Source organism: Anomaloglossus baeobatrachus, chromosome 4 (assembly GCF_048569485.1).
Source record: "Anomaloglossus baeobatrachus isolate aAnoBae1 chromosome 4, aAnoBae1.hap1, whole genome shotgun sequence".
In the NCBI taxonomy this organism is placed as follows: domain Eukaryota; kingdom Metazoa; phylum Chordata; class Amphibia; order Anura; family Aromobatidae; genus Anomaloglossus; species Anomaloglossus baeobatrachus.
In genome coordinates, this window is record NC_134356.1 from 28,546,529 (window position 1) to 28,573,759 (window position 27,231).

The 27,231-nt window shown below is 44.0% G+C and overlaps 1 protein-coding gene across 1 annotated transcript in view; it reads right to left on the reverse strand.

Moving 5' to 3' along the window:
• Positions 1–26,878, reverse strand: part of LOC142303076 (cystine/glutamate transporter-like) — a 34,658-nt gene extending 7,780 nt beyond the window's left edge. Inside the window, exons 1-4 of the mRNA XM_075344171.1 lie at positions 26,493–26,878; positions 10,736–10,862; positions 10,367–10,482; positions 5,545–5,670 (exon numbers count right to left, since the gene is read on the reverse strand). Of these exons, the coding sequence (XP_075200286.1) occupies positions 5,545–5,670; positions 10,367–10,482; positions 10,736–10,862; positions 26,493–26,715 (592 nt within the window). The 5' untranslated portion in view covers positions 26,716–26,878. The remainder of the gene's footprint in view (positions 1–5,544; positions 5,671–10,366; positions 10,483–10,735; positions 10,863–26,492) is intronic.
• Positions 26,879–27,231: the final 353 nt, after the last annotated feature.

A 27,231-nucleotide genomic window follows, 5' to 3' on the forward strand; every position in this document is an offset into this window, starting at 1 on the left:
ACTCGAGCGGCGCTCCCGTGAGTGAAAGGGGTGGTTTGGTTTAGGGATGTAGTCCGTGACGCTACCCACAGTTTGTGGTGAGGTTGGGACACCACCGCTGCTCTGGATGGGGATCCCGGGAGCGATGACAGGGAGCAGCTGAGATGTTTCCGTGGGTAGGGGGATTTGGTGGTCCCGGGGCCCGGTGAGGGCGATTGGGAGGTGGATGGCAGGAGTTGGGGAGGTGCAGGGTCGCGGGGGCAGCGCGGTGCCAGACGGCACGGTGGTACTCACTCAGCCAGTAACGTACACGGAGTCTCTGGTAAACCAAACGGCTGGATTGACAGGTCCCACAGGCGGCTGCGGTGGTCACTCCCGGTAGGTTGGCGGTAACTGTCTCTCCCTGCATCTGCGTTGTGTTTTCGGCCCTGATGGCTTCCCACCGGTAGCCCGCTCCCCAGCGGTGTGTTTGCCAGAGGAGCCCCTTTTTGGCCGCAGGCTCTGGACCTGGGAACTCTAGCTGTGGCGGTAGCTGTATTTCCCTTCACGGTTGAGCGGTTGCATTCAGTCGGGTCTTTGCTGCTGGGAAACCCCCGGAGGTTCCCGTCGCTGACGGATTTGACCGGTTTAACGGCGACTCCAAGCCTGGTCGGGGTCCGTAGGCCCTGCTGAATGGTGCTGGCTTCTCTTCGCTCCCCGGTTCGGTACCGGCGGGCCACCGCCCAACCCCGGTCCTTATGGTTGTGCGTCAATCGGCCTCTCCTGCAGATGGTCACCACCGTCTGCCAACCTTGCTCTTAGGTGCGCGGGCCACGTACCCCGGACACGGTCAGTCAGCTCCTCTACTACCACTTCCCTCAACTGAACTGCACTAACTCCTCTTCCCGCCTCCAGGACTGTGAACTCCGCGATGGGCGGGGCCAACCGCCTGGCTCCGCCCCACCTGGTGGGGACATCAGCCCCTGGAGGGAGGCAACAAGGATTTGTGTGTGACTGATGTGCCTAACCGGGGTGTGGGGTGTGTTGTTGCAGTACCTGTGACGACCTGGCTTGTCCAGGGCGCCACACTGTGCACTGCCATGTCAAAGTGACGTCCATCATGCAGCGCAGCCTGCACAGCTACATGGTCGGGAGGAGCTGGATGAAGACAAGCAGGGGAGATGAGTGAGGCTGCTGCCGGCTTCCCAATTTTAAAAATATCTCTAGCTGTAGTACCCGGCATTGCCTGGGATAGTAACAGTCTCTCTGTCTCTCCCGCTGTCCCTCTTTAATTTAAAAATTGAAAAATGTGACATTGTATGACTGCTGAGGATTATTTGAAAAAAAGAGATATTTTGCTAATGTATTGATCAATTCATTACTACCCGATAACCACTTCACAGTAATCTCTTATTTATCGGGTCCTTAACCAAATGTTACCTCCATATGCGGTTAAAATCTGCTTGTGTGTATGGGTTCCTAACCAAATGTTACCTCTATGTGCGGTTGAAACCTGCTTGTGTATGGGAAGCCAGGGACCCATACACACAAGCAGGTTTTAACCGCATATAGAGGCAACATTTGGTTAGGAACCCGATAAATCAGAGATTACGTGAAGTGGTTATCGGGCAGTAATGAATTGATCAATACATTAGCAAAATATCTCAATACATTAGCAAAATATCTCTTTTTTTTTTTCAAATAATCCTCAGCAGTCATGCAATGTCACATTTTTCAATTTTTAAATTTTTCAGATGGCTAACTGTGTTTTTCATTTATGTATTGTAGAGCAGTTATGCTTGTTCATATTTCTCTGAATTTGGTGTGCAGCTTTCACTTTATATAGATTGTGTACTTTTTAGCTAGCACCCTGTACACATTTGCAATGGTGTTCCAGCAGTCTTTTTGATTGTTCTGTCTCTGTCTGTCTTTTTCCCTGTCTGTCTCTGTCTCTTTCCCTGTCTGCCTCTTTCTCAGTCTGTCTGACTCTGTCTGTCTGACACTCTCTGTCTGTGCCTATGTCTGTCTCTGTCTGTCTCTCTCCGTCTCTCCACCGACATATTATCTCACACATAAGCTTCTTATACTAATAATTTCCTTTGTTCCTATAGCAACCAATTACAGCTCCTATTAATAACCTATAGCTCCCAGCTCCAGTGACTTTAATGGAGGCAGGTTTTTTGGAGAGTAACTGTAAAGCGCGGGGTTAAATTTCCCCTCAAAACATAATCTATTATGCTCCCTGAGTCACATGAGGTGTCTGTGCAAAATTTTGTGACTGTAAATGCAACGGTGCGAATTCCTTTAGCGGACATACACATACATACATACATACATACATACATACATACACATACATACACTCAGCTTTATATATTGGACTAGCTATAGTACCCGGCAACGCGCGGGATAGTAACTGTCTCTCTGTCTCCCAGTCTCTGTCTGTCTGTCTCTCTGTCTCTGTATCTCTTTGTCTGTCTCTTTCCCTGTCTGCCTCTGTATTTTTTTTTTTGTCTGTCTGTCTATCTTTTTCCCGGTCTGTCTCTCTGTCTCTGTATCTCTTTGTCTGTCTCTTTCCCTGTCTGCCTCTGTATTTTTTTTTTGTCTGTCTGTCTCTCTCTGTCTTTTTCCCGGTCTGTCTCTCTGTCTTTCTGTGTGTATGTCTCTGTCTGTCTCTATCTCTCTGTCTGTCTCTCTGTCTCTGTTTGGCTGTCTCTATCTCTCTTCCTGTCCCTGTGTCTGTCTGTCTCTTGGATGCAGGTTTTTGAAGCGTAACTGTAAAGCGCGGGATTGAATTTTCCCGTCAAAACATAGTCTATGACATTCCCTGAGTCACATGAGGTGTCTGTGCAAAGTTTTGTGAAGGTGCGGATTTCTTTAGCGGACGGACACACACACACGCACGCACGCGCACATACAAATACGCGCATAAGTACATTCATTCAGCTTTATATATTACATGTGTTTGTGTTTGCATGTATGATGTGTATATCTATGTATGTCAGCGTATGACTGTGTGTGTATGTGTGAGTGTAAAATATATATATTATATACATATATATATATATATATATATATATATATATATATATATATATATATATACACACACACACACACACACAGTCATATGAAAAAGTTTGGGCACCCCTATTAATGTTAACCTTTTTTCTTTATAACAATTTGGGTTTTTGCTATTTCAGTGTCATATATCTAATAACTGATGGACTGAGTAATATTTCTGGATTGAAATGAGGTTTATTGTACTAACAGAAAATGTGCAATCCGCATTTAAACAAAATTTGACAGATGCAAAAGTATGGGCACCTCAACATAAAAGTGACATTAATATTTTGTAGATCCTCCTTTTGCAAAAATCACAGCCTCTAGTCGCTTCCTGTAGCTTTTAATGAGTTCCTGGATCCTGGATGAAGGTAGATTTGACCATTCCTGTTTACAAAACAATTCCAGTTCAGTTAAGTTTGATGGTCGCCGAGCATGGACAGCCGCTTCAAATCATCCCACAGATTTTCAATGATATTCAGGTCTGGGGACTGGGATGGCCATTCCAGAACATTGTAATTGTTCCTCTGCATGAATGCCTGAGTAGATTTGGAGCGGTGTTTTGGATCATTGTCTTGCTGAAATATCCATCCCCTGCGTAACTTCAACTTCGTCACTGATTCTTGCACATTATTGTCAAGAATCTGCTGATACTGAGTTGAATCCATGCGACCCTCAACTTTAACAAGATTCCCGGTGCCGGCATTGGCCACACAGCCCCAAAGCATGATGGAACCTCCACCAAATTTTACTGTGGGTAGTAAGTGCTTTTCTTGGAATGCCGTGTTTTTTTGCCTCCATGCATAACGCCTTTTTGTATGACCAAACAACTCAATCTTTGTTTAATCAGTCCACAGGACCTTCTTCCAAATGTAACTGGCTTGTCCAAATGTGCTTTTGCATACCTCAGGCGACTCTGTTTGTGGCATGCTTGCAGAAACAGCTTCTTTCGCAGCTTCTCCTTGTGCAACGTGCGCTGTATTGTTGACTGATGCACATTGACACCATCTGCAGCAAGATGATGCTGCAGGTCTTTGGAGGTGGTCTGTGGATTGTCCTTGACTGTTCTCACTATTCTTTTTCTCTGCCTTTCTGATATTTTTCTTGGCCTGACACTTCTGGGCTTAACAAGAACTGTACCTGTGTTCTTCCATTTCCTTACTATGTTCCTCACAGTGGAAACTGACAGTTTAAATCTCTGAGACAACTTTTTGTACCTTCCCCTGAACAACTATGTTGGATAATTTGAGAGTTGTTTTGAGGAGCCCATGATGCCACTCTTCATAGGAGATTCAATTGGAGAACAACTTGCAAGTGGCCACCTTAAATACCTTTTCTCATGATTGGATACACCTGCCTATGACGTTCAAAGCTCAATGAGGTTACAAAGCCAATTTACTGCTTTAGTAAGTCAGTAACAAGTAGTTAGGAGTGTTCAAATCAAGAAATTGATAAGGGTGCCCATACTTTTGCACCGGTCAAATTTTGTTTAAATGCAGATTGCACATTTTCTGTTAGGACAATAAACCTCATTTCAATCCAGAAATATTACTCAGTCCATCAGTTATTAGATATATGAAACTGAAATAGCTGCTGCAAAAGCCCAAATTGTTATAAAGAAAAAAGGTTAACATTAATAGGGGTGTCCAAACTTTTTCATATGACTGTGTATATATATATATATATATATATATATATATATATATATATATATATATATATATATATATATATATATATATATATATGTTTGTGAATTTGTCTTCAAATATGTATATGTATGTATTCCTGTATGTGTACATATAGGTGCATTTGTATAGGGCCCACTAAGACTTTTTGCTTGGGGCCCACGAAAACCTTGAAAAAAATCCACCATACACTGCTCATATAATACAAACATACAGTACTGAAAAAATACAACCACATAATACTTGTATAATATAAAATCATACATTGGTTAAATAATACCGCCACACAGTGCTTACATATCAACATACAGTGATCATATAATACCAATACTCAATATCTCCAGTCAATATTCATGTAATACCACCATAAATAAAACCAGTATACAATACTCAAATAATACTAAGACACAGTGCTAAATAATATAATATACCAATATACAGTGTAAAATACCAATATACATTACTAAGATAATGCCCCTCACAATACTCATATAATACAAACATACAGTATTGAAAAAAAAAACAGCACACATGGCTCCCTTAATACCACCACACAATGCTCACATAGTAACAAATAAACACTACCTAAATAATTCCATCATGCAGTGCACATATAACACCAATATACAGGTACTGAAATAAAATCTTCACACCCTGCTCTAATAATACTAACATACAGTACTAAATTAATACCGCCTGTAACTATTCTTTTAATATCAACATACAGTAATCATATAATTCCAATATACATTAGCTAAATAATTCTGCCACACAGTGTTTATATAATACAAACATACAGTGACCATGTGTGAACTCCTTTTATATAGTTTCTTACCTCCTACTAAAGCGATCATCCCAAGTACAATGATCAGTGCGATAGTCAATAACTTAAGAACTGTAAAGACGGTCTGGAGATTTGCCGCCCAACTAACACTCCAACAATTCAGAGCTACGAGGAATGCTGCAGGGAATAAAAATTAATCTGAGTACCAGATATAACTACTATAATACTGCCCTCTATGTACAAGAATATAACTACTATAATACTGCCCTCTATGTACAAGAATATAACCACTATAATACTGTCCCTATGTACAAGAATATAACTACTATAATACTGCTCCTATGTACAAGAATATAACTACCCTAATACTACCCCCTATGTACAAGAGAATATATCTACTATAATACTGCCCCCTATGTACAAGAATCTAACTGCTATAATTCTGTCTCTATGTACAAGAATATAACTACTGTAATACTGCCCCCTATGTACAAGAATATAACTACTATAATACTGCTCCTATGTACAAGAATATAACTACTATAATACTGCCCCTATGTACAGGAATATAACTACTATAATACTGCTCCTATATACAAGAATATAACTACTATAATACTGCCCCTATGTACAAGAATATAACTACTATAATACTGCTCCTATATACAAGAATATAACTACTATAATACTGCCCCTTATGTACAAGAATATAACTACTATAATACTGCCCCTATGTACAGGAATATAACTATTATAATACTGCTCCTATGTACAAGAATATAACTACTATAATACTGCCCCTATGTACAAGAATATAACTACTATAATACTGCCCCCTATGTACAAGAATATAACTACTATAATACTGCCCCCTATGTACAAGAATATAAATACTATAATACTGCCCCTATGTACAAGAATATATCTACTATAATACTGCCTCTATGTACAAGAATATAACTACTATAATACTGCCCCTATGTACAAGAATATAACTGCTATAATACTGCCCCTATGTACAAGAATATAACTGCTATAATACTGCCCCTATGTACAAGAATATAACTACTATAATGCAGCCCCTATGTACAAGAATATAACTACTATAATACTGTCCCTATGTACAAGAATATATCTACTATAATACTGCCTCTATGTACAAGAATATAACTACTATAATACTGCCCCTATGTACAAGAATATAACTGCTATAATACTGCCTCTATGTACAAGAATATAACTACTATAATGCAGCGCCTATATACAAGAATATAACTACTATAATACTGCTCCTATGTACAAGAATATAACTACTATAATACTGCCCTCTATGTACAAGAATATAACTACTATAATACTGTCCCCTATGTACAAGAATATAGCTACTATAATACTGCCCCCTATGTACAAGAATATAACTACTATAATACTGCCCCCTATGTACAAGAATATAACTACTATAATACTGCCCCTATGTACAAGAATATAACTGCTATAATACTGCCCCTATGTACAAGAATATAACTACTATAATGCAGCCCCTATGTACAAGAATATAACTACTATAATACTGTCCCTATGTACAAGAATATATCTACTATAATACTGCCCCTATGTACAAGAATATAACTACTATAATACTGTCCCTATGTACAAGAATATAACTACTATAATACTGTCCCTATGTACAAGAATATATCTACTATAATACTGCCCTCTATGTACAAGAATATAACCACTATAATACTGTCCCTATGTACAAGAATATAACTACTATAATACTGCTCCTATGTACAAGAATATAACTACCCTAATACTACCCCCTATGTACAAGAATATATCTACTATAATACTGCCCCCTATGTACAAGAATCTAACTGCTATAATTCTGTCTCTATGTACAAGAATATAACTACTGTAATACTGCCCCCTATGTACAAGAATATAACTACTATAATACTGCTCCTATGTACAAGAATATAACTACTATAATACTGCCCCTATGTACAGGAATATAACTACTATAATACTGCTCCTATATACAAGAATATAACTACTATAATACTGCCCCTTATGTACAAGAATATAACTACTATAATACTGCCCCTATGTACAGGAATATAACTATTATAATACTGCTCCTATGTACAAGAATATAACTACTATAATACTGCCCCTATGTACAAGAATATAACTACTATAATACTGCCCCTATGTACAAGAATATAACTGCTATAATACTGCCCCTATGTACAAGAATATATCTACTATAATACTGCCTCTATGTACAAGAATATATCTACTATAATACTGCCTCTATGTACAAGAATATAACTACTATAATACTGCCCCTATGTACAAGAATATAACTGCTATAATACTGCCCCTATGTACAAGAATATAACTACTATAATGCAGCCCCTATGTACAAGAATATAACTACTATAATGCAGCCCCTATGTACAAGAATATAACTACTATAATACTGTCCCTATGTACAAGAATATATCTACTATAATACTGCCCCTATGTACAAGAATATAACTGCTATAATACTGCCCCTATGTACAAGAATATAACTGCTATAATACTGCCCCTATGTACAAGAATATAACTACTATAATGCAGCCCCTATGTACAAGAATATAACTACTATAATACTGTCCCTATGTACAAGAATATATCTACTATAATACTGCCTCTATGTACAAGAATATAACTACTATAATACTGCCCCTATGTACAAGAATATAACTGCTATAATACTGCCTCTATGTACAAGAATATAACTACTATAATGCAGCCCCTATATACAAGAATATAACTACTATAATACTGCTCCTATGTACAAGAATATAACTACTATAATACTGCCCTCTATGTACAAGAATATAACTACTATAATACTGTCCCCTATGTACAAGAATATAGCTACTATAATACTGCCCCCTATGTACAAGAATATAACTACTATAATACTGCCCCCTATGTACAAGAATATAACTACTATAATACTGCCCCTATGTACAAGAATATAACTGCTATAATACTGCCCCTATGTACAAGAATATAACTACTATAATGCAGCCCCTATGTACAAGAATATAACTACTATAATACTGTCCCTATGTACAAGAATATATCTACTATAATACTGCCCCTATGTACAAGAATATAACTACTATAATACTGTCCCTATGTACAAGAATATAACTACTATAATACTGTCCCTATGTACAAGAATATATCTACTATAATACTGCCCTCTATGTACAAGAATATAACCACTATAATACTGTCCCTATGTACAAGAATATAACTACTATAATACTGCTCCTATGTACAAGAATATAACTACCCTAATACTACCCCCTATGTACAAGAATATATCTACTATAATACTGCCCCCTATGTACAAGAATCTAACTGCTATAATTCTGTCTCTATGTACAAGAATATAACTACTGTAATACTGCCCCCTATGTACAAGAATATAACTACTATAATACTGCTCCTATGTACAAGAATATAACTACTATAATACTGCCCCTATGTACAGGAATATAACTACTATAATACTGCCCCCTATGTACAAGAATATAACTACTATAATACTGCCCCTTATGTACAAGAATATAACTACTATAATACTGCCCCTATGTACAGGAATATAACTATTATAATACTGCTCCTATGTACAAGAATATAACTACTATAATACTGCCCCCTATGTACAAGAATATAACTACTATAATACTGCCCCTATGTACAAGAATATATCTACTATAATACTGCCTCTATGTACAAGAATATAACTACTATAATACTGCCCCTATGTACAAGAATATAACTGCTATAATACTGCCCCTATGTACAAGAATATATCTACTATAATACTGCCTCTATGTACAAGAATATATCTACTATAATACTGCCTCTATGTACAAGAATATAACTACTATAATACTGCCCCTATGTACAAGAATATAACTGCTATAATACTGCCCCTATGTACAAGAATATAACTACTATAATGCAGCCCCTATGTACAAGAATATAACTACTATAATGCAGCCCCTATGTACAAGAATATAACTACTATAATACTGTCCCTATGTACAAGAATATATCTACTATAATACTGCCCCTATGTACAAGAATATAACTGCTATAATACTGCCCCTATGTACAAGAATATAACTGCTATAATACTGCCCCTATGTACAAGAATATAACTACTATAATGCAGCCCCTATGTACAAGAATATAACTACTATAATGCAGCCCCTATGTACAAGAATATAACTACTATAATACTGTCCCTATGTACAAGAATATATCTACTATAATACTGCCTCTATGTACAAGAATATAACTACTATAATACTGCCCCTATGTACAAGAATATAACTGCTATAATACTGCCTCTATGTACAAGAATATAACTACTATAATACTGCCCCTATGTACAAGAATATAACTGCTATAATACTGCCCCTATGTACAAGAATATAACTACTATAATGCAGCCCCTATGTACAAGAATATAACTACTATAATACTGTCCCTATGTACAAGAATATATCTACTATAATACTGCCCCTATGTACAAGAATATAACTACTATAATACTGTCCCTATGTACAAGAATATATCTACTATAATACTGCCCCTATGTACAAGAATATAACTACTATGATACTGCCCCCTATGTACAAGAATATAACTACTATAATACTGCCCCTATGTACAAGAATATAACTACTATAATACTGTCCCTATGTACAAGAATATATCTACTATAATACTGCCCTCTATGTACAAGAATATAATTATGATAATGTACCCAGGATGGAGAATACCCACCACCTACCGATGCCGATGGCACTGACAAGTTTGACAGCGGTGGTCGGTGCGTTGCATGGTACATATAGGGGTTCTATAATGTATCGTCCGAATACTATACACACCATAGCAATATTTGCCGGCCTAAAAGCAAAACACACAGGTAATGTTCACTGATTCTGCTGAACGTAGAAGAAAATGTCCATTCATTAAACGCTGGCAAAGATTATGGAAAGGCGAGAAACTGATAGAAATAATAATAATAATATTTTTTGCTTACTTAAAACTCTATATAAATATAACATCGGAAATATATGTATATATATATATATATATATATATATATATATTATATATAAATATATATAAAAAAATATAAAAAAAAAAAGAGCATCACCGGATCATCACAAATTCTGCCCATAGTCTCAGGAAGGCGGGCACGGGGCCGAGGGTCTCCAGTAAAAAGATGTAGTGGCCTCCAGACTTTTTGATAGAGGTGCCCAGGTCTGCATAAGACAACGCTCCTAAAACACAAGCAGGGAAATCACTGAGATCAGAGTGTGTATGAGAAGAGTGTGTGCTGTGCTTAAAGGGGAACTCCTCTCTGGAGCCTCCATCGTCATTCCTCAGATAATAGACGATCACAGTGTGTCTTACTGCTGCTGTGGCGCCCTGTGCCTGGATCACCACACATAATAGCTACACGTGTATTTCAGTATGTATAACATGTATAGCCAGTTTTGATGAGATTTGGTTTTCTCTGCTGTTCACCACATACACACATTTGCTCGCACTCCCTTACTGGGGCTGGTCACCTGAGCTGATAACAAAGCTTGTGTGTGCGCCCTAGAAGGAGAAAGGGGAGGAGCTTGTGTGTGCGCCCTAGAAGGATTAAGGGGAGGAGCTTAGGTGTGAGGTAAATTCAAACAGTGGCAGTTGCAGTCGGTGTGAGGTGAAGTGAGGAGTGTAATATGGAGACGTCCTGTCCTGAGGTAACTGTTGAAACCTCCGTAGGGGCAGCTACACATTGGCAGAGTATTAGTCAGGACTTCCAAGGTTAGTGTCAAACTGAGAGACCGCTTTTAGCCTTTTTATAAGAAGCAGTGATTTCCTGGGAGCTCAGTGACACGTTTGAGTCTGGAAACTTCTAGAAGAAAACGTGAGTTTTCTTCAGTATTTAAGTCGCCTCCTCACCAGAAGGGACTAAAAATCCAGATTGTTCTTGTTTTGGAAATCCCAGGACACCAAGATACCTATTCCCAGGTAGGGAAATAGTAGCAGGAAGAGTACACTATGGCCGGCCAGTCCTACAAGTGTGCTTCTCCTTTTGTGTCCCCCTTTTTTCCCCATAGTTTGTAAGCTTTCGAGCAGGACCCTCATTCCTACTGTAGCTGTTGAATTATGTATTATTTTGTTTTGTTTTTGTCTATACAACCCCCCACCTGATTGTAAAGTGCTGCGGAATATGTTGGCGCTATATCAATAAACTTTATTATTATTATTATTATTATTATTATTACACTGCCACCACACAGCAGAGAAGCCAAACTCTCATTGGGGCAGGTCAGACCACCATCATTGTGAATGCTGTGAGAAATGTTCTGGAAGGTTCTGCAGAGCTCCAGTAAAAGGTAAAAGCTCCGTGCAATGTCTCTGGCTGAATTATAGTCTGCTGCTCCATCCCTACCTCAACATCACCGGGAACCAGCCGTAGTTGGGAAGGGGGGGTGATGAGGGGACAATCCTCTGGCACTGCGCATCACCACCTAACTCCTGGGGATCTCCAGCAGTGCCCGGCCATAATAACAAAGCCGAACATCCCAACTGGTGTCACAAACTATTTATTTATTTTATTATTATTCTTTCCCCCTTTTTTAATATTATTTTTAACCCCCCCTATTACAAAAGCCTGTCGCACACACCCGGTACGGACACCTCGCCACTCGGAGCCACCACCATGACATCAGAAATTTACCGGGAGTGGCACACTGCGGACTCTGGGGGTCAGTTATAATATGTAAGAGAACCTGCTCTACCCTCACCTACTGTATCCTCACCTATCCCTTGTAGACTGTGAGCTCTCGCGGGCAGGGTCCTCTCTCCTCCTCCCGGGCAGGGACCTCCCTCCTCCTCGCGGGCAGGGTCCTCTCTCCTCCTCGCGGGCAGGGTCCTCTCTCCTCCTTGCGGGCAGGGTCCTCTCTCCTCCTTGCGGGCAGGGTCCTCTCTCCTCGCGGGCAGGGTCCTCTCTCCTCCTCGCGTGCAGGGTCCTCTCTCCTCCTCGCGGGCAGGGACCTCTCTCCTCGTCACGGGCAGGGTCCTCTCTCCTCGCGGGCAGGAACCTCTCTCCTCCTGTACCAGTCTGTGCCTTGTATTGTTTATGAATATTGTACTTGTCCCTATTATGTATACCCCTTTCACATGTAAAGCGCCATGGAATAAATGGCGTTATAATAATAAATAATAATAATAAATAATAATAACCAGACGAGTCTGTAATTCTACTGCAGCCCCACCTCAGAGAAGTCCTACAATAATGATTTGTATGTAGATAATGGAAACTCCAGAAAAAGAGACAGTCTGCTGCAATAGGTGGGGACGTCAGAGCGGACTGCCCCTGTGAAGCTACTTGTTTATTGCTGACTTGACAGCAACTCATTTGTACCCTCAAAATCAGCCGAAACCTGGGGAGCACGACCTGCTGACCAATCTATATTTATCCAACCCTTAGTCCCTTCAAATAAAGTTAAGTATATAAAGGTCCAGCCATGGGCCAAAGATTAGAGGTGGTCAATGCCATTGTGTTGGGTTATCATGTCATTATTTATCCTATACTGATCCTGAGTTACATCCTCATCCTTCAGAGCTGCATTCACTATCCTTCTGGTGCAGAGGCTGTGTTCATACATTATGAGTTACATCCTGTATTATCCTTCAGAGCTGCACTAATTCAGCTGGTGCAGTCATTGTGTACTTACATTATATTACTGATCCTGTACTGATCCTGAATTATTTCCTGTATTATGCTCCAGAGCTGCACTCACTATTCTGCTGGTGCAGTCACTGTGTACATACATTACACTACTTATGCTGCGTTACCTCCTGTATTATACCCCAGAGCTGTACTCACTAATCTGCTGGTGCAGTCACTGTGTACATACATTACACTACTTATCCTGAGTTACCTCCTATATTATACTCCAGAGCTGCACTCACTATTCTGCTGGTGCAGTCACTGTGTACATACATTACACTACTTATTCTGCGTTACCTCCTGTATTATACCCCAGAGCTGTACTCACTATTCTGCTGGTGTAGTCACTGTGTACATACATTACATTACTGATCCTGAGTTACCTCCTATATTATACTCCAGAGCTGCACTCACTATTCTGCTGGTGCAGTCGCTGTGTACATACATTACACTACTTATCCTGAGTTACCTCCTATATTATACTCCAGAGCTGCACTCACTATTCTGCTGGTGTAGTCGCTGTGTACATACATTACATTACTGATCTTGAGTTACCTCCTGTATTATACTCCAGAGCTGCACTCACTATTCTGCTGGTGCAGTCACTGTGTACATACATTACATTACTGATCCTGAGTTACCTCCTGTATTATACTCCAGAGCTGCACTCACTATTCTGCTGGTGCAGTCACTGTGTACATATATTACTTATCCTGTACTGATCCTAAGTTACATCCTGTATTATACTCCAGAGCTGCACTCACTATTCTGCTGGTGCAGTCACTGTGTACACACATTACATTACTGATCCTGTGTTATCTCCTGTATTATACGCCAGAGCTGCACTCACTATTCTGCTAGTGAAGTAACTCTTTTTTTTTTTTTAAATTCTTTATTTTAAAGACCGACTCGAGAACATACAAAGTAACACCTGCTCCACAAAGAACAGAATAACAGATTTCAAATATTTAACATTGACATGTAGCCCACCCTTCCGCACCCCTGTACATATCTAGTCACTGCAACTGCTCGAGTCAGGCCCAATTTAATCCTTTTATGAACCAACCCAACAAGGGTAGAATACAGAACATAGAAAGAGAGAGCAAAGCCCGAAAAGAGTTTAGAACAGGTTAAGAGAAAGAGGTAGAAAGGGGAATAGGGGGGAGGGGAGAGTAGGGGAAAATAGGGGACAAGGAAGTGAGAAGAAGGGAGAGCGAGAGAAGAAAAAAGAGGAAAGGGGGAGAGGAGAGAAAAAAAAAAGGGGGGGGGGAGAGTGTTTCCCCAGAGCCTCACAGCAGCCGTGGAGGTTTTATGTACCATCATTAGGACGTTGTTTCGTTGCGTGTCAGATAGAGCCGTCCCTAGGTCCCTTTCCCACTGCCGCAAATAGACCGGGGTGGGCAAATCTCCCGGGTCTGATAGCAAATTGTATGCCAGGGAAAGTGAGTGCCGCAGGGCCCCCTCTCCCAAGCACAATTTTTCGAATCTTGTGGGAGGCCCAGCGTACCGGGCGAAGGAGGGAAGGGAGCTCATGAAATGCCTCAACTGCATGGCCCTCCATCTCCCCAGGGGGTCCGGAGGCAAGAGACCACAAATATCCGAAAGAGATAGCCAGTCACCCTCCCCTCCCAGCTGGTAAGCTCTGAATCTGCCTCCCTGTACCCAGCTCCGAAAAACTGGGTCCGAGAGGCCAGGACGGAAATCCGGATCTCCTATAATTGGTGACATGGGGGAAGGCAACGGCAGGAGGAGGCGCCGAACCTCGCCCCTCGAACAGCATTCCAGAGTAGCGCCAATAGTGGGATGAGATCTCAAAGTAGACGGGAAAAAGCTTACGAGCCAAGGCATGGCCGGTAAATGTACCTCCGAGAAGCTCTGTTCCAGGGCGACCCATGGTTTCATCCTAGAGTGGCGGCACCAATCCAGAACCCTAACCATATGTGTGGCCCAGTAATATTTTTTCATATCAGGTATTCCCAGCCCTCCCCTACACTTAGGTCTGCACAGTAGGGAACGGGAAAGTCTCGCCGGCTTATTCGCCCAGATAAATTTAGTATATAGTGAGGCCAATTCCTTGAAGAAAGAGCTCGGGATCTTAATTGGCAGGGCCTGGAAGAGGTATAGAAGTCGTGGTAATATATTCATCTTTAATATTGCACATCTCCCAAACCATGTGAAGAGGCCCCTCGCCCAATTTGCGCAGTCTGTTCTAATGGACTGCAGGAGAGGGAGATAGTTCAGCTTATATAGTTGGCTAGTGTCTGCAGCCAGCTGGACCCCCAGGTACCTCAGAGAGTGGTTAGCCCACTTAAACCCGAACGCAGATTGTAGCGAAATAACATGATCTTGGGGGAGAGATACATTCATAGCCTCCGATTTTGACATGTTAATTCTAAAATTAGAAAGAGAGGAGTATGTTTCCAGCTCTCTCAGTAGATTGGGCAGGGAGACCCGAGGGTTGGTAATAAAGAAAAGTAAGTCGTCCGCGTACGCCGCGATTTTGTAGGTGGAACCAGCAACTATAGGGCCGGAAATGTCAATGTTACCTCTAATTCGGCTAAGCAGGGGTTCCAGGGTCAGGATAAAGATCAGGGGTGAGAGGGGGCATCCCTGCCTTGTGCCGTTAAGAATGGGAAATCTATCTGAAAGGAGACCGTTCACCCTGACCGCGGCAGAGGGGTTACTATACAGAGAGCATATCCACCTGAGCATCATCCTCCCCAACCCCACCTCCCGCAGAACCTCCTCCATGAATATCCAATTGACTCTGTCGAACGCTTTTTCTGCGTCGGTCGACAGGAGCATCAGGGGCAACCCTTCCGAATTAGCCCTGTGGATTAAGTTCAGCGCCGTAGTGGTGTTGTCCCTCGCTTCCCTTCCCATCATGAACCCAGCCTGGTCCGGGTGGACAATCCCCCCCAGCAATGGAGAGAGTCTCTCTGATAATATTCTGGTAAAGAGCTTCAAGTCTATGTTGAGGAGGGAGATGGGTCGGTAACTAGAACAAGAAGTAGGGTCTTTACCCTCTTTAGGGATGACTACTATATTAGCGGCCAGAGAGTCTCTCAGCAAGTGGACTTTTTCGGAGAGTGAGATATTGTTAAAGGCAGAGAGAAATGGGGGGAGCAGCATGGAGCCCATCTTTTTGTAGTAAAGCAGGGGGAAGCCATCTGGGCCAGGGGCCTTACCAGTGGGGGAATTTTTAATTGCAGCCCAGTACTCCTCCTCTGAAATGGGTCTTTCCAGGGCATCCGCATCCTCCGGTTTAAGGTGTTTCAAACCGGAGTTAGAAATGTACTTCTGGATACGCTGCCGTAGTTCCGTCCTGGCCCTCTCAGACCGCCCCCCATCTATTGAGTAGAGAGAGGAGTAGAAGTCTTTAAAGGCGGAGGCAATGTCTTTCGGAAGAGTGGCCCACCTGTCGCCAGAAATGTGCACTCTAGGAACATAGCCCCTCGCCCTCTGTGTCCGGAGGGCTCTAGCCAGGGTCCTGCCACTTTTATTGCCATATTCATAGAAATGCCGCCTGCACTTAGCTAGCACTCCCTTGGCCTTTTGATATAACAAGGACCTGAGTTCCTCCCTCTTCCTGGCCAGATTGGCGCCCACGTTCCTTCCCAGAGACCCCTTGTGTACTGCTTCCAACTCCCTTATGTCTGCTAGGAGAGATGTAACCTCAGCTTCCCGTTCCCTTTTTAGACGGGCCCCATGTTTGATGAATAATCCCCTCACAACACATTTGTGAGCTTCCCAAACAATGTTGGGGGACACCCCCTCCCTCCCACTACAGTCAAAGTATTCCGTCAAGGCCTCCCTTATTTCTTGCATTGTCACAGGCTCATTGAGTAGCGAGGTGTTCAATATCCACTGACCCTGCCTCCCGATGGGACATCCAAGGGACAGAGTGACCGTGATCAGGGCGTGATCAGAGAAAGATATGCACTCAATTGAAGCATCCACCAGAGAGTGTAGGTCCCCATGTTTAATAAAAAAGAGGTCCAACCTAGAATAGCAGTCGTGCGCTGCAGACTAAAATGAAAAGTCTTTGTCTGATGGGTGCAGCAATCGCCAAGTGTCTATCAGTTGGTGGTCATGTAGTCCCCGTCTCATCCGGCGCAGCGTCATGTGTGGCATACCGGACACCCCTTTTGAACTGTCCCTCAACGGTTCCAACACTACATTAAAGTCACCCCCGAGAACCAGAGTGCCCTCCGAGAATTCCTCTATCTTCTCAAGGTAACGCAGCAAGGTGGGACATTGGCCCGCATTAGGTAAGTATACTGCCACGAATGTGAATGTCTGAGTAGCAATGCGTCCCTTGAGTATCATAAGCCTACCCTGGTCGTCTGTCTGAGAATCCAACAATTCCCAAGGGAGCGTACTGGACATAAGGATGCTCGTGCCCCTAGATCTAGGATCAGGGGAGGGTGAGTGGTGCACTATGGGGTACCTTCTGTCCGAGAGTCTGTAAGGTTTAGCTTCACAGTAGTGTGTCTCTTGGAGGAAGGCTACCTGGATTCGGTTTTTCCAGAGAAGGTTCAGTAGGATAGACCATTTCTCAGGGCTATGAAGGCCTTTGACATTCAGTGAGCCCACCCGCAGCTCGGCCTTCCTCTGTTTCGCCATTCTCTGTCGCGAGACCCTAGAGAAACAAACAAAGAAAGAAGAGGTGAAAAAAAAGGGGGGGGGGGGGAAAGCTGGTAAAAAGAGAGGGGGGGAAGAAAAAGTATAGACAAGGGAGGAAGTAGCAGAGACCCTTTAGCAGGGGGAAGAGAGAAAGGCAAGAAGTTCAGAGAAGAGAACAAGAAAGTGGAAAAGCAGCAGGACTGCCGCACGCAGTACCAGGGACCAGCCCAGGGACTACTAAGGAAAAGATAGGGACAAGAACTGACATGCGGCCAGAGCGCAGACCCGCGCCCCTCTTATTAGTACTAAATGACCCTTCTCCCCGACGAAGAGGGAGGGTCAGCCGATTAACCACCCACACACCCCACCACCCAGGACGAACGCAGTAAAGAAAAACATTCCCCCCACCCCCACCCCCAAACCTAAACTAGTCATTGCCATAGAAATAGGATTTTCAAAAACTCAAGTCAATAAACTATGTCCAGAAAAACTAGCCCAAGGCCAGGACTCCTGCTTAGGGGTCGTAGAGACGTAAGAGAGCCTCCCAGCTCCCAGTTCTTTGACACCGTCTCCCATCGAAAGCACCTCCGTCTCATAGCTTGGTCCACTCCTTCCTCCCAGCAGCACCCGGTACATGCCATGCCCCTCAAGGATCACCGCTTTGGGTAGGACGGGTGCCTCCCTTCCTCCTCCGCAGCCCCGGGGGTGCCTGGGGTTCCCACTCCATCCAGTCCGGAATTGAGCAGTCTGGTATTCCCAGGAAGGCAAAAAGATTCGGAAGCTCCGAGTGCCTCCTCAGCAAGAACACGGAGTCCCCCTTGCGTACTATCAAATGGAAGGGATGGCCCCATCTATATAAGGCGTTCACTTTTTTGATGCCAAGCAGGAGAGGATGAAGCAGGCGTCTCATATATAGTGTGCGGCTGGAGACATCAGGAAATAACTTCACCATGGCCCCATCCATCTCCACAGGTCCGTATGACCAAGCTCCCTGTAGGATCCTTTCTCTGTCTCCATAATAATGCAAACAACATAGTACATCTCTAGAGGAGGGGACAGATCTAGGGCCCGGCCTTGCGACTCTGTGAATTCTGTCGAAGAGGTAGGTAGCCTCCGAGGGGCGATCAGTGACCCGGTTGAAGATGTTTAAGACTTTAGTACGCAGGAGTTCCTGGGGCCAGTCCTCCGGTATACCCTTCAGCCTGATATTATTTCTTCTGCCTCTGTTCTCTTGGTCATCCAAGAGCAGGGCAAGGTCTCTGATGCGGGCATTGGATGACTCACAGTCTCTCTCAATCCTCTCCATTCTGCTCTCCAGGGACTCCTGAGCCTGTTCTGTGGCCTCAATTCTGTCCTCCAGTACCACCATTTCCTCCCTCAGGGCAGACAGCACCATCTGCTGGGAGGATTCAATTCTAGCCACAACGTCCTCTAGATCTTTCTTGCTGGGGAGGGCCAAAATAAGTTCTCTTAGGGCTTGTATGTCCCCCTGTGGGGGGCCAGAGTGCAAGTTGTTTAATATAGCCTGAGGCTCCGTGTGCCGCGGGGGGGTCCCCTGTGTGCAGAGCATGGCAGGTATACCCGGGTCTGGTGATCCACCCAGGGCCCCCTCACTATCCACAGCAGCGTGCTGTGAGGCAGGCTGAGCAGCCTCCCCCCTCCTCCAGTCCTCTGTACCTGGGCCCGCTCCGTCCAGTCTCACCGCCGACTCTGTCCTCCGTTTCTCTCCACCGCTGATCCCCTGCACTGCTTCACAGGCTGTGGGAGAGTGCCGAGCTGCACCTGGGGAATCCCCCGCTGGAGGACGCCACGCGCCCGCCGGCGCCATCTTGCTTCGGGCCGCCTGCGGAGGTTCAGAGCCCGGCGCCGTCAGGAACTTTGTGAGGCTCCCCTGGGGTCTCTGGCTCGTCACCGGGGAGGCAGAGGCGGGCGCTACCCCCGGTCTCTTCTTAGGGGCCATCCTGGGTAAGTGGGGACTGCAGGATCTAATAAAATTTGGCTGTGGGCGCAGGAGCTCTGGAATCCAGCGTCCTCACGCTTCCATGTCAGGACACGCCCCGTGAAGTAACTCTTTACATATATTACATTACTGATTCTGAGTTACACCTTGTCTTATACTCCAGATATTATGATTAGGGTTGAGCAAAGCTGAATTGTAAAATTTGTGGTTTGTACCAAATACCTGGTGACTGGGGCTCAAACTCAAAAAGTCCACGTCTGAGTTTTGGTGTTGTTCATAGTCTCCCTAGAAGTGGCGCATTAATTAGATGCAGCAATTCTGGCACTTCTCCTCGGCTCTTCCCAAATGCACTGGTGCTGTGACAATCAGGGCAATACTTTTGGGGTTGATGTCAGCTGTGAATTGACAGCCGGCATCAAGCCCAGTGGTTAGTAATGGAGAAGCATCTACCAGACACCCTCATTACTAAGGCTAGTTTCACACTTGCGTTGGACGGCTTCCGTAGCATTGCGTTGTGTGACGGATGCAACGGATGCGTTGCATATAGTGGCACAATGCAATGCTACGGATCGTACAAAATAACGAAAAGCGTTATTTATTTATTTATTTATTTTTCTTCTTTACAGTACCGGCAGCCGACTATTGTGAACTATCAGCTGATCGCTCTTAATAGCCGGTGGCCGAGCGCTCTCACATGCCGGCGGCCGAGCGCTCTCACATGCCGTCGGCCGAGCGCTCAGCTGAGCGCTATAACATGCCGGCGGCCGAGCGCTCAGCTGAGTGCCCTGACATGCCGGCGGCCGAGCGCTCAGCTGAGAGCCCTGACATGCCGGCGGCCGAGTGCTCAGCTGAGTGCCCTGACATGCCGGCGTCCGAGTGCTCAGCTGAGAGCCCTGACATGCCGGCGGCCGAGTGCTCAGCTGAGTGCCCTGACATGCCGGCGGCCGAGCGCTCAGCTGAGAGCCCTGACATGCCGGCGGCCGAGTGCTCAGCTGAGTGCCCTGACATGCCGGCATCCGAGCGCTCAGCTGAACGTTCGGCCACCGAGAAATAAAATAAAGTTTGTGATTTAAAAAAAAAAAAAAAAAAGGGAGCATACGCAGTGAAAAATAAAGGTTTACGCTGCTCAAAAAAACGTACATGCAGCGTTCCATCCGCCCGGCGCAGCGTCAAAATAACGACGCTGCGTCGTCCAGCGGATGCAACGTCGTCCATACAAGTCTATGGAGAATAGCGCAGTGAGTTAACGGACTGCGCTATTCTCCATAGTGACGGACTGCGCTGAACGCAAGTGTGAAAGTAGCCTAACCCAGTAAGTGTAGAGTTAAAAAAACACACAAGAAAAAATAGTTTATTTGAATAAAGATTCCCCACACTTCCTTGTTCACCAATTTATTACAGAAAAAGAAACCCTCGAATTCCGATGTAATCCAATGGTGTTATTTCTCACGTTGCCCATCGAATCCTATGGAGTTTCGTTCTTGGGACAAAGCTCCATAGGTCACTTGTGGTCACCGGCAGGTAAGGAAATTTCTCACAAGGGTGACATTCGGGGTCCAGGGTCATGTTCGTGTCACGTCCGGGTCCTGAACTGAACTTAACTAAAGTCCAACAGAACGCGCTAAACACAAACTTCCCTGGATCCGTTTATCCCTAATTCTGATCTGTAATATCGTGTAGAAAAGACTAAGGGGCACTTTGCACACTATGACATCGCAGGTGTGATGTCGGTGGGGTCAAATCGAAAGTGACGCACATCCGGCGTCGCAGGCGATATCGTAGTGTGCAAATCCTTTTTGATACGATTAACGAGCGCAAAAGCGTCGTAATCGTATCATCGGTGTAGCGTCGGTCATTTCCATAATTTGGAAATGACCGATGTTACGATGTTGTTCCTCGTTCCTGCGGCAGCGCACATCGCTGTGTGTGAAGCCATAGGAGCGAGGAACATCCCCTACCTGCGTCCCGGCTGCAATGAGGGAGGACGGAGGTGGGCGGGATGTTTACGTCCCGCTCACCTCCGCCCCTCCGCTTCTATTGGCCGCCTGCCGTGTGACGTCGCTATGACGCCGCACGACCCACTCCCTTAATAAGGTGGCGGGTCGCTGGGCAGTGCGTGTGAAGCTGGTATAGCGATAATGTTCGCTACGCCAGCTATCACCAGATATCGCACCTGCGACGGGGACGGGGACTATCGCTGCAGCGTCGGTAACACATTGTTACCGATGTCGCAGCGTGCAAAGCCCGCCTAAGGGTCAATTCAGACCCTTTGATTTCGGCCTAGTACTGAGCACCGATCCACTCTACACAAGTCAATCGGTGTTGGTTTATCTGATGAGACAGATATTCAGGTACTTGAACCTCTGATGAACTGGGGGTAAATATTGAAATGCCCAAAAATTCCCTATGAACTATGAGGCATAGCTCAAGCTTTAGCAGTAGGTAAACATGAAAGAGAACACTCAAATTTTAGGATATGCTTTTTAAAGTGCAGCTATGGTGCGGTGCAAATGTTTTTGACATGTCTTAAAAAATGCTACAAAGGAAGAATCTTTAAAAAATAGAAGTATTAATAGTTTAATTTATCAAGAAACAAAATGCAAAGTGACTGAACAAAAGACAAAACTAAATCTTGTCAATATTTGGTGACTGCCCTTTACCTTCAGTATCAGTTCTTCTAGGTGCACTTGCACACAGTCTGATTATACTCATGTGAACAACTAATCAATTATATCTACAGGTGATAATGATCATAATAGATAATGGTCATTGATAGAAACAGCTGTGTAGGAAGTTTAAAGCTGGGTGATGAACAGACAAAGTCTACCACAAAGGTGAGGTTGTGGAAGACAGCTTCATGTCATAAGACATACACAAGGTAGTTATACTGCATCAGCCAGGTCTCTCTCAGTAAACGATCTCACAGTAGACTGCAGTTTCATGATGTGATGTTCAAACTCTCTTGTAGAAGTAACAAAAATGGGTAACACTGAAGATTGTAGATGCAGTAGTCAGACAAGGAGACTCAAAAGACACACCATGCTTCTTTCCCTTCTAAATCGGCAGATGTCCAGCAGTGTCATCAGTTCAGAACTGGCAGCGACCAGTGGGACCCAGCTACATCCATCTGCTGCTTAGTGAAGTTTGTGTAGAAGTCATCTTCATGGAAGAATTGCGGCCAAACACTATATCTCCTACATGGAAACAAGACCAAGCAACTCAACTATATACAAAAACATAGAAACCGAGATGTAAAAAAATGTCAGCGGGTGCTCTGGAGTCAAAATTTGGAATATTTGAAGGTAAGAGAAAGAGAGTGGAACAATAATGAAGGTCTACAGGAGCACTGATGTATGGTAACGGGTCCTGCAAGTTTGGGGAGGAATTTCAGTAAACGGAGTTGGAGATTTGGTCAGGAATAATGACATCCTTGGTGTTAAGTAGTTTAAATGTAATGACACCATGTGAATCTTTAAGAATAAATTGTAAAAAATTATAATTAGAAATTATAGCAAAAACTTATAGCAATATTTCTATTTTTATTCATTTTATTTTGATGATTCACATTAATTATAATTGATGTCCTTTTTTCTTTCCTTCATATTCTATGCATAGATATAAATGTTTTTCCTTTCATATTGAGGTAGATCCTGGGATTTGAATTGATTAATATGTTAATTGTGCTAATTAGGATACATTTGACTATGCAAATGAGAGGGGTGTATGAACCCCTGTTATTTAGTGTGGGAACTTTGATGCAGTAATCATCTTCTGTTTGAGAAAGGCTTGTGCTCAAGCCGAAACGCGTTACATTGTGATGCCTGTACATGGAATTGCACGATTAAAAGATTTGTCTTAATAAAGAATACAAGGAGTGTCGGTCTTTTTCTTCATTTGTTCAGAAATCCAGAAAGATACTTATATAATACCATCAGGGAGGTGTCTGATTGGCTCCAAATTTATTCTGCGGCAGGATAACCACCCTAAACATTCAGCCAATAACATTAAGAACAAGGAGTCCCGGAGGTGATTATCCGGCCCCTGAAGAGCCAAGGAAATGGTGATCCAGCCCCCACAGAGCCTTGGAAGGGATGATCCGGCCCTTCGAGAGCAGTGGATGTGATGACCCAGCCCCCAGAGAGCCCTGGATGTGATGACCGGCCCCCACAGAGCCCTGGACGTGATGACTGGCCCCCACAGAGCCCTGGACGTGATGACCGGCCCCCACAGAGCAGTAGAAGTGATGATCCAGCCCCCACAGAGCCCTGGACGTGATGACTGGCCCCCACAGAGCCCTGGACGTGATGACCGGCCCCCACAGAGCCCTGGACGTGATGACCGGCCCCCACAGAGCCCTGGACATGATGACCGGCCCCCACAGAGCCCTGGACGTGATGACCGGCCCCCACAGAGCAGTAGAAGTGATGATCCAGCCCCCCAGAGCCCTGGAAGTGACGACTGGCTGCCACAGAGCTGTGGATGTGATGACTGGCCCCCACAGAGCCGTGAAAGTGATGATCTGGCCCCCACAGAGCCCTGGAAGTGATGATCCGGCCCCCACAGAGCCCTGGAAGTGATGGTCCGGCCCCCACAGAGCCCTGATCTCACATCATCCCATCTGTTTGGGATCAAAGAACAAAAGGATCCGCACACGCCTCATGTCCAGAAGATTGGGGGTCAGTTCTCCAAGATGTTTGGAACAACCTTCGACCTAGATACTGCAAACCCTTTGTACAAGTAACGAGGAGAAGTGATGAAGGTAAAGAGTGGTCACCAATATCGATGTGATTTAGATTTCTCTTTTTTATGTTCATTCACTTTTCATTTTGTTACCTGATAAAAATAAACTATTTATACTTGGAAGTATTCTTACTCTACATAATATTTTTTCACATCCGCCTAAAACCAGTGGCAGAAATTCTACTCCAGTGAGTGACCGGAATAACGTTTCTGCTGTAAGGTACGACATTGAGGTGGAGAAGCTTACCACGAATGTCGGGCGCCGCCACACCCATCCCCCATGAAAATGCCGAAAGTCTAAACATTTTGGCACAACTACGAGATACGCAAAAATGTTGTGATTTCTCAAATTCTCCAATTGTATCTATAATAAATAGCGCAAATCCTCCTAATGATTGACGATGCCCGTGAGCTAGAGAGTGGATGGCTGTGGGCAACAGCGTCTGATTAGACAGAGATCAGTAACTCACTACCAGGTATGTGCTGACAACGAACAAGAAGGTGGAATTCAGCCTTGAACACTAAAAAAAAAAAGAATGCAGCTCTGGAGTATAATGCAGGATGTAACTCAGGATCAGTAATGTACTGTATGTACACAGTGACTGCACCAGCAGAATAGTGAGTGCAGCTCTGGAGTATAATACAGGAGGTAACTTAGGATCAGATTGTATGTGCACAGTGACTGCACCAGCAGAATAGTGAGTGCAGCTCTGGAGTATAATACAGGAGGTAACTCAGGATCCTTAATGTAATGTATGTACACAATGACTGCACCAGCAGAATAGTGAGTGCAGCTCTGGAGTATAATACAGGATGTAACTCAGGATAAGTAATGTAATGTATGTACACAGTGACTGCACCAGCAGAATAGCGAGTGCAGCTCTGGAGCATAATACAGGAGGTAACTCAGGATCAGTAATGTAATGTATGTACACAGTGACTGCACCAGCAGAATAGTGAGTGCAGCTCTGGAGCATAATACAGGAGGTAACTCAGGATCAGTAGTGTAATGTATGTACACAGTGACTGCACCAGCAGAATAGTGAGTGCAGCTCTGGAGTATAATACAGGAGGTAACTCAGGATCAGTAATGTAATGTATGTACACAGTGACTGCACCAGCAGAATAGTGAGTGCAGCTCTGGAGCATAATACAGGAGGTAACTCAGGATCAGTAATGTAATGTATGTACACAGTGACTGCACCAGCAGAATAGTGAGAGTGCAGCTCTGGAGTATAATACAGGAGGTAACTCAGGATCAGAAATGTATGTACACAGTGACTGCACCAGCAGAATAGTGAGTGCAGCTCTGGAGTATAATATAGGAGGTAACTCAGGATCAGTAATGTAATGTATGTAGACAGTGACTGCACCAGCAGAATAGTGAGTGCAGCTCTGGAGTATAACAACGGAGGTAACTCAGGATCAGTAATGTAATGTATGTACACAGTGACTGCAGCAGCAGAATAGTGAGTGCAGCTCTGGGAGCATAACACAGGAGGTAACTCAGGAACAGTAAATAACCTATATACAACATAATTCAACTAAATACAGATCCATTCTAAACATTAAGTGTAATATGGTGGACGCAGAGTTCAGTTACCCATTGTAGGATTAGTATCAGCATGGAGCCCATTGAGCAATATAATTGTATCAGAAAAAACTTCATGGTGCAACTCTGGGGCACAACTTGGGAGTTGCACTTAGGCCTCATCCTCATGTCACAAAGCATGAGGATGAGTCTTGATGCAGATTTTGCCTTGGAGGCCAGGAGCCATAAGGTCCACATGTGTCTCGTAAGCAGAGTCCCTCTTTTCAGAAGCCTATAACATGGGGGACAGCGTGGAACATACTCACCACACATGGAGAGAACACCAGAGGCCACCCAGATCAGGAGGGAAAGTCCTACATTGCCAGAGTTTTTTAGGACCCCCTTAGGAGATATAAAGATGCCACTTCCAATAATAGTCCCAACGGTCAAGGTGATGGCACGAAGCAGGGTAATCTTCTTCCTCAGGTATACGACCCCATCTCCTGTCTTCTTGCCCCTGTCTGCGGAAGGCTCCTGAGATGCCCCCATCCCTGTGTACGGTCAGAGCTCTCCGTTCAGCTCCTCAGTTATTTGGATGTGAAGGCTCAGTGTAATAGTCATGGATTAAAAACAAGGCTTCCTCTAACCCTGGCCCCTGGTCACAGCCACCATATCGCGGGAAGTCTCACTGCTGGGTGCGGTTATTCATGAGAACATCGTCATCGCACCTTGCATCTGCACTCACATGGGGTGGAGAGCTTATCCCTCAGCTCAGCCTGATCCAGGACAGGAGATTAAGAAGAATCTGAAAAGTGCCAGAAAAAGTGGAGCACACTGCACAAAAGTTTTATCATACCCTATACCCCTAAACTTTTCCATTTTAGTAACAAAAAATACATGTGACCCCTTTAATTACACTCGAAAATTAATTCAGACCCCAGATGAATCCCAAACTAATAGACAAGATCTACCAAGCAAATACAGAACCCAGATAAGACCCCTCCACTAACAGAGACCTCCTAAATGTATACAGCACCCAGACCAAACCCCTTCAACTTACAGCCC